Source organism: Zingiber officinale, chromosome 1A (assembly GCF_018446385.1).
Source record: "Zingiber officinale cultivar Zhangliang chromosome 1A, Zo_v1.1, whole genome shotgun sequence".
In the NCBI taxonomy this organism is placed as follows: Eukaryota; Viridiplantae; Streptophyta; class Magnoliopsida; order Zingiberales; family Zingiberaceae; genus Zingiber; species Zingiber officinale.
In genome coordinates, this window is record NC_055987.1 from 142619327 (window position 1) to 142631282 (window position 11956).

Genomic DNA, 11956 nt, shown 5'->3' on the forward strand with positions numbered 1-11956 from the left:
CGGGCGCAGAGGATCCGGACTCCCATCAAATCAAGTCTTTGAAAATTAAAATGGGTGTAGCAGACCGATTGAGCATGACACATGTTGCTCAAGTGCCGGTTGTCGTTGCATGATCACTTGCCACATGCTTGCCTCATTTGCCACTTAGCAATCTACATGCCTCACATGCGACTGCTTTGCTCATCGCCACATGCCGTTGCCAGTTGCGTTACAAAAGGGTGGCTTGCTTGCTTAAGCAACATTGGAAGGTCAAATCAAAACAAATTTTTAATCCAAGCTGAACCAACATATATATTTGAGTTTCAGACTACACAACAGATCCAACATGAACCACATGCACAATTCAACTGGAATGTTAATCCAAGCTGATTCCAACCGAACTCAAGAGCAGAACAAATTTTTACAGCGTCACCGGAAATTACTTAAAACGGTAAATTATAATTCTAACAATAAATAACACAAGCAGAAATGTTACTCGGCACCGGAAAGCTACTAACACTCGAGTATCAAAATCATGCACACTGAAACCACAACCGAAATCCAGGCTCAAGAAGCTCTTATTTATGCATTATAGTATCGGATCTCCCATACTCTGATGGCTCCATCTGTGTAACCAGTGAAGAGTGTGCTACCATCTGCGCTCCAAGTCAAGCTTGTGCAGTACAGTACCTGCATAAACAATCAAAGAAACGTTTATGCATATAAAATGAATAGTTTCACTTGGAAAGAATCCGAAGTGTTAAAACAAATACATGTTACTGGAACAAATCATTAACCATTATCATGTTATACTCTGGTATTTGACAAATACAATTAACTACCCGATCATAATTCTAAGCGCACAAATGATACGAGCCCACAAAGTAACTGACAATATCGAGTTTGGAGGAAAACCCTCGTTAGAAGATAGAAAGATGATAAAGTGATCTGTCTCAGCTACAACATCAGTTTCACAGTGTATGATTCTTGTTAAAACAAGAAATAATCAGCGAGTACCATACCCAGAATTAAAGTACAATATGATTAGTAAAGAAGCTAAACAAATTGAGCTAAAAAAATCACAAACTGAGCTTCCTTGCTTGGACATAAAGTTTCTGAAATTACTCGATCTATGTAAATTTACACGAAGTTTTTATCTACTAGCAGATGTCTTGATGCTTTAGAAACATTAAGTCATCATCTGTCAGCGGTGATGGAACATAAGTGGAACACTAATGTTATGTGATCAATAAAAACCAATTTGATTGTACCATCTCCAGAATAATCTCACTTGAAGCTTAGAAAGGTAAACAAGTGGATGTTGCAAAAATACAACATACAGAATTTAAACTAAAGAAACAATGTCGAATATGACAAGCTTAACCCTAAATCAATTACTTGCAACTTTAGCCTATTGAAAGCTAGTGAAGATTTCAAATAAGTGGCGGAACTACATGGGGGGCTTTAGCCTTTAGCCCTCCATGAGTCGGTCGGAACTATCTAGTATGACGATTCTTGACTGTGCTGGGCTGCCGGAGAAGAAGAGTCTTTGGTTTTTAAAAGCCACGAAAGATTCATGACTTTTATTTATTTTTTTTAATATCCTTTAGTGGAACAACATCATTCCACTAAAAGGTATTAAAAAAATCAGCTTTTTTCTAAGGCTGAAGGCTTAGTCTTCACGTGATTTTCCTCCCAAATTCTCCCATTTCCTCATTCTTCTCCCTCTTCCTCCCTTCTTCTTCCTCTTTCCCATTTCAAACCAAACCCTAACCAGTAACCACACAACCTCAACAAAAAATTATATATATTTATTTAGCCGCAAAAAAAATTATCTACCATTACTTGAGTGTCCATGGACACAGATTAGAAGACCAAAAAGGTAGATGAATCAATATCCTTAGAGAAATGACACTAATTGTTTCCAGTTAAAGACACTGATGTGAGAGGCCCTTGACATATAAGTGGAGGCTGAAAATAATGAAGTAAAGAAGAACGCCAATCTCAAACATGTTGATAGCAAAATTACAAATCAATATATATGCAAGTGTCACATAAAATGGAAAAGCTATTAATGTTTCTATCATTTCCTACAATTGCATGCCTTGGTCATTCAAGTTTGAAAGGGTTTGGTTGGAAAAATGTAAAATCTCAAACAAGTTAATTTTGAACTCTACGTGATCCTATCCGAAATTTGCATCAGACGAGGAATGGGTGAGCTGTTGCGGGCACTGACGGAGGGACGATTTAGGTGCCTTTTTTTTGAAAGACAACATAATTCATGAAAGCTATAATCCTCCATAACGACAACATAACTCATGAAACTAAATTTTTTTGACAGAAAAATAACAAGCTTAGAATAAGATCAAAGATGCCAGTTTTATGAAAGACCATTCATTTTGTAAAGACAGGAGTGACCAGTATAAAGAATCGAGTACCTGGTTATTGGTGGCGGTCGTCTCAGGCTTAAGGTCCTGCACAACAGATTTGCTCTCAAGGTCCCAGATCTTGACGCTCTCCCGAGTGGCAGCACAAAGCCAGTACCTATTGGGGCTGAAGCATAGCGCGTGAATGATGGCACCAGCATCAAGTGCATAAAGGCGCTTCCCCTCGCCCAGGTCCCAGAGCAGCGTGAATCCATCCTTACCACCACTAGCGCAGAGGGAACCATCGGGGCTAACGGCAACCGTGTTAACGTAACCAGTATGGCCTGCGAGTGTGCATCGCAGCTTGCAGTTGGTCATGTTCCATACTTTGACAGTGCGGTCCCAGGATCCGGAGACGATGGCGGGCAGCAAAGCGTTGGGACTGAAGCGAACGCAGCTAACCCAGTTGGAATGCGCATCGGCACCCTGAATAGTGTACTTGCACTCACCGAGTGTATTCCAGAGCTTGATGGTGCGGTCGCGGGAGGCGGACATGATCTGGCGGTTGTCGACAGAGAACGCGACGGAGATGACATCCTTGGTGTGCCCTATGAGAAATAATCCTCTCCACGTCATTTTTTTGATGTTTTATTATCTTGATAATTAGTTATTACTTGGTCTAGATCCTATTTTTATGGATCTCATCTAGATCCTATTTTTATGGATCTTGTGTTCGTGCTCTTATCATTTGTGATGCTATATAAAGAGTCCTAGAGGCATGTAGAAGACATCTCATTGTAAGGTTTCCTTTCATAAGTGAAGTTCCTATTTGTCCTATTCTTCTTGTTTCTTCTTGTGTGCTGTGTGCTTTGAGTGTGCTGTCCTATTCGATTCTAGACCAACATCTGGTATCAGAGCATTGGTAGTATAAGACATCCAAGAATCTACAATTCCATAAAATGTCGAGCATCCCAGTAAAGGAGAACGGCGGAGTGTCATTTCCCTATCCGATGCTAAGTCCTTACAATTATACTGTGTGGGCAATAAAGACAGAGGCGATCCTTGATGCACAGGGAGTCTGGGAGGCGGTGGAGCCAGCGGAAGGAGCCCAGGTGGATGCAAAGAAGGACAAAAAGGCACATGCATACATCCTGCAGTGTGTCCCCGAAGACATCTTTCTCCAGATCGCAACAAAGAAGACGGCGAAGGAGGTCTGGGACAGCCTCAAGACGAGGTACCTTGGTAGTGATCGGGTGAAGAAGGCACGTGTACAAACATTGAAGAGCGAGTTCGACGCTCTCCGGATGAAAGAGACCGAAACGATTGATGAGTTTGCTGGCAAACTCAGCGCCCTAAGCAGCAAGTTCTCCACCCTTGGTGCCACGCTTGAAGAATCCTCGTTGGTAAAAAAATTGCTCGATTCTGTCCCTGATAAATTCTTTCCTATTGTTGCTGGTATTGAGCAATTCTACGACCTTGAGTCTATACCATTTGAGGAGGCTATAGGGCGACTGAAGGCGTACGAAGAACGAACGCTACGACTACGCAGCAACACCAACGGCACTGAAGGTGAGCTCCTATTAACCCATGCCGAATGGCAAATGCGACAGAAGGGGAGCAACGTGGACACTTCGTCAGGAGGAAAGGGGCGTGGGTCCAGCAACCCTAGTCGTGGCAAATGGCGTGGACGTGGGCGAGGGCACGGTCGTGGTCGTGGTACGCAACGCCAAGACAGTGCAGGAGGGACTAGCGACAACAACAGTGGCACTCGAGACAAGAGACATATAAAATGTTTCAATTGCGAGAAAATGGGGCATTATGCGTCCGAATGCTACAACAAGCGATGTGATGATGAGGCTCACCTCACTTGTGCCACCGATGAAGAGCCAACACTGATGATGACCGTGTCCCACGAGGAATCTGACACTAGGCATGAGCGGCAGGATACCATTCTGCTCAGTGAAGATAGGTTGCTACCGGAGATGTACCGCGGCGTTAAGAAAGAAGATAAAGACGTCTGGTACCTTGACAACGGTGCTAGCAACCACATGACTGACCATCGCGAGAAGTTTTAAGAACTAGATGAAACCATCACCGGGAGGGTGAGATTTGGCGATGGATCAACCATTGAGATCATGGGCAAGGGGACGGTTGTGTTCGAATGCAAGAATGGCGATCGGAAGGCTCTCCACGAGGTATACTACATTCCGAAACTTTGTAGTAATATCATAAGTCTCGGTCAATTGACAGAAACTGGGAATGAAGTGCACATGGAGAAAGATATCATGAAGGTGATTGATAGGAGCGGGAAGCTCTTGATGCGGGTAAAGCGAACACAAAATCGCTTGTACAAGGTAACCTTGAAGACATGCAAGCAAGTCTGTCTCCTAGCAAGCCTAGAAGACTCAACCTGGTTATGGCACACAAGGCTCGGACATGTCAATTTTCACGATTTGAAGCTGTTAGGGGAGAAGAAATTGGCAGTTGATGTACCTCCATTGCCCCAGCCGAACAAGCTTTGCGAGGTATGTGTGGTCGCTAAACATGCAAGGTCACCATTCCCGCACCAAGCAAACTTCAGAGCAACAAAGCCGTTGGAACTTCTCCATGCTGATATTTGCGGGCCAATTTCACCAAGTACATTGGCTGGTAACAAATATTTCTTTTTGATTGTTGATGATTGTACAAGATGGATGTGGGTATTTGTATTGGCAGCAAAGAAAGATGTATTCCAAGCATTCAAGAAATTCAAGTCCGTGACGGAGAACACGACTGAGTACAAGATCAAAACACTTCGGACAGACCGTGGCGGTGAGTTTCTATCCACAGAGTTCACTCGATTCTGTGAAAATGAAGGGATCGAGCGGCACTTTACGGCTCCCTACACACCCCAACAGAATGGTGTTGTAGAGCGCCGTAATCGCACTGTGATGGCCATGACAAGATCTCTCCTCAAGGGTACACATATGCCGGCAAGGTTCTGGGGAGAGGCAGTTAGGCATGCTGTCTATATGCTAAATCGTCTCCCAACTAAGGCGCTAGGAGACCGTACCCCATTTGAAGCCTGGATGGGGAGAAAGCCACATCTCGCCCACTTGAGAGTATTCGGTTGTGTTGTATACGTGAAAAATGCAACCCCTCACCTGAAGAAACTTGACGACAGAAGTTCACCCATGGTATACTTGGGTGTCGAGGAAGGTTGCAAAGCTCATCGTCTATTTGATCCAAGGCATGACAAGCTACAAGTAAATAGAGATGTAGTATTTCAAGAAAATAGTGAATGGACATGGACTGCAGGTGCTAACCATGAAGAAAACTTACCGGAGTTTATGGTGGAGGATGCACTCGACACGGACGAGGTGATTGTTGTAGCAGACATTGAGGCAGGAACAGAAGATGTCGCACCACCGGCAACAGCCGTGGTACCCATGACAAGAGCATCAAGTCCATCTACATCATCATCGAGCACCCATACAACTACCTCACCTGACTCTCATGAAGGGCCAGTTCGGTTTAGGTCCATTGCCGATATATATGCCAACACTGAGGAAGTGGTTGGTATTGATGAAGAAGAAAATGAGGTAATGCTGATGATGTCTGAAGAGCTGACCTGTTACCAAGAGGCTGCAACCGAGGCTTGCTGGTACGAAGCAATGGAGGAAGAACTGGAAACTATTAAGATGAACAAGACCTGGACCCTAACTGAGCTCCCATTAGGCCACAAACCTATTGGCCTAAAGTGGGTGTACAAACTGAAGAAAGATTCAACGGGGAAAGTTGTTAAGTATAAAGCAAGATTAGTTGCTAAAGGCTATGTACAGAGACAAGGCATCGACTTTGAAGAGGTATTTGCACCGGTCGCTAGACTTGATACTATTCGAGTCATTCTTGCACTTGCAGGGAATCGAAGCTGGGAGGTACACCATCTAGATGTGAAGTCAGCATTCCTTAACGGAGAGTTAGAAGAAGAAATATACGTCTCCCAACCGGAAGGGTTTGAGGTACAAAATCAGAAACATAAGGTGTACAGGTTATTTAAGGCCCTCTATGGACTGCGGCAGGCTCCACGAGCTTGGAACATGCGGCTGAACAGGAGTCTGGTAGAGCTCGGCTTCAAAAAATGTATTCAAGAACATGCAGTATATACAAGAGGTGAAGGAGAAGCAAGTATACTTGTTGGAGTGTATGTCGACGATCTCATCGTGACAGGAGGTAGCACAGAGAAAATCAACAAGTTTAAACAACAAATGATGATAGAATTTGAGATGAGTGATTTGGGTCTTCTCTCCTACTACTTAGGGATTGAAGTGGAGCAACAGAAGAGCCGAATTTCACTTAGACAATCAGCTTATGCCAAGAAAATTCTATCTCAATTCAAGATGACAGACTGCAATGCCACAAAGCATCCAATGGAACCCAAGACACAGTTGCATAAGGACTTGGAAGGGACTCCAGTTGACGCCACGGAGTACAGGCGCATTGTTGGTTGTCTGAGATATTTGCTTCACACACGGCCGGACCTGTCATATTCTGTTGGAATGGCGAGCAGATACATGGAGAGGCCTACAATCATGCATCACAGGGTGGTCAAACAGATTCTCAGGTATTTAAAAGGTACAATTTATTTTGGGCTTGTTTACATAAAGGGACCCCAGGAAATTGGTATATTCGGCTACTCGGACAGTGATTTAGCCGGCGATCTCGATGGAAGGAAAAGCACAAGTGGAATGACTTTATATTTTAATGAAAGTTTGGTGTCCTGGAACTCACAGAAGCAGAAGACAGTGGCGCTTTCATCTTGTGAGGCAGAGTTCATGGCAGCCACAACTGCGGCTTGCCATGCTTTGTGGTTGAGGAGCCTTGCCAGTGAATTAACAGGTGTAAAGCTAAAACCGGTAACTTTGTTTGTTGACAACAAATCCGCCATAGCTCTCATGAAGAATCCGGTATTCCATGGTCAAAGCAAGCATATAGATACAAGGTTTCATTTTATCAGAGAATGCATTGAGAAGAGACAGATTGTGGTGGAGTTCGTTAATACCGGAGAACAGCGAGCCGATGCGTTAACTAAAGCATTGCCAGGAGTGAAGTTAGCTGCCATGCGACAACTACTCGGCGTCCGTGATCTACAATCATGTCAGGATTAGGGGGAGTAATGTGAGAAATAATCCTCTCCACGTCATTTTTTTTGATGTTTTATTATCTTGATAATTAGTTATTACTTGGTCTAGATCCTATTTTTATGGATCTCATCTAGATCCTATTTTTATGGATCTTGTGTTCGTGCTCTTATCATTTGTGATGCTATATAAAGAGTCCTAGAGGCATGTAGAAGACATCTCATTGTAAGGTTTCCTTTCATAAGTGAAGTTCCTATTTGTCCTATTCTTCTTGTTTCTTCTTGTGTGCTGTGTGCTTTGAGTGTGCTGTCCTATTCGATTCTAGGCCAACATGCCCGCTAAAACGGCGTGTTGTGGCACCGGTTGAGAGATCCCAGAGTCGGAGGTCTCCATCCCAGGAGCCGGAAAGGGCGAACTGTCCATCGGAGGAGAGGGCCACGTCCTGGACGAAGTGGGAGTGGCCAGTGAGGCGACGGCGGGGCACGCCATAGTAACCCTCTCCGGAACCGTCAACACCGGAGGTGGGAGAGTCCTTGGTAAGGTTCCAGACGAGGAGGGACTTGTCCCGGGAGGAGGAAACGATCATGTCGGAGTTGTCGATAGGGGCAGCGATGGCAGTGACCACATCCGAGTGACCGCGCATCGTGCAGCGGAGGACCAGGGTGCTGGCCATATTTCTGTCGTGGCGAAGGCGGACGCAGCAAAGAGAGCAATCAACCGAAACGGGTGGAAATTAAATGCAACGACGTCTTATAGGCGAAGAGGCAGCTGTTAGGGTTTCCAAATTTTGAGGTCCAACTGTTGATGACGTGTCATCGGCCTCACGAGTAATGGCCCACTAAGCTCTATTAAACACTGATTAGTTCGTAAGTTCTCTAATTAATTTATAATGAATCACTCACAAATTAACTCTCTCTACGCCTACTCGCCGCTGCACTCGCCATGGCCGCTGCCGTCTCGTCCCCTTCCTTCCTTCGATGGAAAAAACGATGAATCACGATCCTATTGATATTTCCTCGCTTTCCGAACTCCACCTCCCTCCTACTCTTAGTCCTCCACCGCCGTAGTCGTGGTGTTCGGATCTCGACGTCTCGTGCTCCGCCAACGTCTCGTGGTGCCATATGCCATTAATTTATGTTACATCTTCTTGAAGAGCAATTCGTAATCTCATAGACAAATTGATCTTGATAAGATCGAAACAAGTGCCAGAGTATACACATGACGCATGAAGAAACAAATCATCTTCATTAAGCTCTCTCTTTCTCTTTCAATATCCTTTCTCCCTACGATATCCATGGCAGCCTACTGCCCCAGCTGGGCGTACCAGATCCCCTGGATCTTCACATCCTTGGACCTTGGGCGTCTAGGCGCCCTGCAGGTTGGTGTCCGATGGCTGCAGGCTCTCAAACACACCGATCACCTCCCCTGTATCTGGCTTGCTCTTTGTCACGCTCAGCGTGATGGTCCCCCTGGATGACGCCACGTTCTTGATGTTCACTCTCAGCTCGTCCTCGTCTTCCCTGCCGCCGTCCAGGAGCGCCACGACGTTTTCGTACCCTCTGGATCCTCTCCTGCCCTTGGGGTCGAGGAATGACGATCCCAGGTAGGAGGGCACCAGGAACTGCCTGCTGAAGCTCTTCGGCTTCCCCGACGCCACCAGCTGCTTGATGGTGAAGAGGAATGGCACGCGCTTGCCACTGAGCAGCTGCACCGTCATTACCGCATAGCCAATTCTGTAGCAATTATAATGCATGAATCACAAAACTGAAATATGTAAACTGTAAAATTTTACAACTATCTCCTAAGGCGAAGCGGTCTTTGAAGATGAATAAATTTTATACTTGGCTCACGTTCATTGAATCTCTTCACAAATCTACAAACCAAATCTCGTAATTTTTTTGGACAACTTGTCTCTCTACCTCTTCTTCACCCCACTTCCCCTAGGGGTATAGTGGGCCCCCACGGGCTGGATAAGCTGGTTAGGTGTCTGCAGCTTGCCACTGAAGTCGTGGGGTCGAAGGTCGCCAGTTGCACTCGGGGATAAAACCCTGGTCTGCTGTGTCAAAGATTCCTTCGACCCCAGTCACCTATCCTGCCCAGCATTAACCGTGATTTACTCCCTCTGGAATCTTGTGGGGCCGGGGCCAAGGGGCCGCTAGGGTAGCGGTTCCACCTTTTGCCCTAGGGGTATAGTGGTAATATATCATTATAAGTGGTTAACATGCCTATCATGAGCATTTCCATGTTTGCACGTTCCCATTATTTATTACCAATATCATCCACTCATCTAAGTCAAATCATTAGGCTAATTAGTCAAAAAGACTAAATAAAATTAAGTCACAAAGACTATACAAGAATTAAGTCACAAAAATTATACAAAAGTCAAGTCACAAATACTATACAATAATAATCCATTTCATACATTAAGGAAATGGTTCGTGTGACAACAAACACACTGAGCGATTGAGGCTAAGAAAACTATTACACCTTACATAGTCACTCTCTAAGCAATCAATGCTAATAAAGTTATTACACTTAGCCATTCTTCCAATTGAATTAGAGACATCCATATCTTGTCTTTATCCCATATTAGATCATTTAATCAGTATGAACATTTGTAATCCCTCATAATAACAATTATGTCTAGAACATGTTCCATATCTTCAATTAATATAATTATTCACAATCATATTTTATGTGCTCAACCAAAAATGTAATTAGTCAACCAATGAATAAATGTCAAGCATGCCAAACTTTAGCATTAATATCAGCATCACTAATAAGAGAAATGCTTGAAAAATATCCATCATTAGTAAGAGGGTGAATAGAAGGTCACCCTCTTCAATCACTTTCTATGTTTGTTAGTGCATGCAGTGGAATATCAAGACAAACAAAGGAAAACTAAAACCTAGAGACAATAAACAAAATAATTAAACTTCTAACACATTGATTTACATAGTTCGGAGATTAGGGCTTCTACTCCACGACTGTCTGTAAGGTGGACGATCTCTCAATCCATCGATGGATTAATCCCTGGAGCTCCGGTTAGCTTGATCCTCCTTCTCAGTGGAGAAACCTCGCCACAATCTCTTGATCACACACAAGGATCACACTGAGAGCTTTGGAGACTCTAATAGGCTTTTAACCAAGTATATTATCGTCACCCAAGCCAACCATCCCAAGCTCTATTATGTAGAGGTTGGGGGAAAATATCCAAGTTGTTTTTCCGCTATCAGTCGACTGGTAGAGTCACTAGTCGAGTGGCTTATATAGAGATATCAATCGACTGGTGTCATGACCAGTCGACTGACCCATTTCGGTTGAGAGAACAAAAACATGCAGTTCACTCCTACCAGTCGACTGGTGACTTTAGGATTTTGCCCCAAATACAATCACTCAACACTCTTCCTTGCTTACATAACTTGACCTTGCCTTCTAGCCTCCTCCAGCAGCCTTGCATCTCTCAAATGCTTTCCCATTTTTCACACTTTGCCTTCAAGAGCTTCCTTCAGCCATGTCCTTTGTTGTTGGATCTTCCATTTCCAAGAGCTCCTTACTCCAGGACTTCAACGTTGCCAAATCACACTTGAACTTACGTTGCTAAGACTACACACTTGAACTTACACCACCAAACCTCTACACTTGGACTTTGCCTTGTTGTACCTGCATTCTGCACACTCATAAATGCATATCAAATACAAGAATAATCTAATTTAAACTTTTACCCAAATATCAAAATCTAGGGGTCACACCAATGGCTCCAACCCATTATACTTTTAGATTTAATTAGAACATATATTTGTAGTTTTGTCATTTAGAAGCAAATTTATATTTCATGTTTGGACAAATTTGAATATACTTTTTCATTTGGAAATAGAAAACTTAATATATTTTTAAATTATATTCTATGTGGTACTAGTTTCTTGATTGATAAACTATATAGGTTAGACATTGAAACTCATATGGATAATGTTGTAATGCATAATATAGGTGTAAAGTGTGGTTTGATGTGTGAGAACTTCTCCATGTTATGGCATAGGTAGTTAGGGCACATTTCTAAACAATGCCTAGAAAGTTTAATGTCATTAAAATTCTCGATTCTTGATATGTCAGATTTTTGGAATTTGCATTTAGTATTTTAAGTAGAAAATGACTAACAAAAATAATATAGGTTAAAGACTGAGCAATGAAGTCTTAGAGTTAATACATATGAATATATGTAGATTGTTCCCTAAAGCTTCTTAGAATGGTCAAACATATTTTATTAGCTTTATAGATGACTACTCTTGATATGGATACTTGTACCTAATCATGAGAAGTTGCAATCCCTGGACATGTTCAAAACCTTTTTGATAAGAAGAGATTAAGGCTGTCAAATCATACACATGTCTGAGATCTCTCAGTAGAATGGTGTAGTAGAGTGACAAAATCGGACCCTAAAAAATATGGTGAGAAGTATGATGACATTTTCTTCTCTAGCAGAGTCTCTAT

General features: G+C 43.3%; 1 protein-coding gene and 1 pseudogene across 2 annotated transcripts; both read right to left on the reverse strand.

The window, feature by feature from the left end:
* Nucleotides 1-368: 368 nt before the first annotated feature.
* Nucleotides 369-8138, reverse strand: LOC122010587 (guanine nucleotide-binding protein subunit beta-like protein). 2 transcript variants are annotated; one of them, XM_042567115.1, is made up of 4 exons: nt 7793-8138; nt 2418-2953; nt 1632-1637; nt 369-669 (listed from the first exon to the last, which is right to left on the reverse strand). In XM_042567115.1, the coding sequence occupies exons 1-4, from the start codon at nt 8136-8138 to the stop codon at nt 562-564; spliced, it is 996 nt and encodes a 331-aa protein (XP_042423049.1). In that variant the 3' UTR covers nt 369-561. The 2 variants fall into 2 exon arrangements, with proteins under 2 accessions (XP_042423049.1, XP_042423043.1); XM_042567109.1 differs by lacking the exon at nt 1632-1637.
* A 629-nt stretch (nt 8139-8767) lies between these two features.
* On the reverse strand, nt 8768-10944 carry LOC122004310 (annotated as a pseudogene).
* Nucleotides 10945-11956: the final 1012 nt, after the last annotated feature.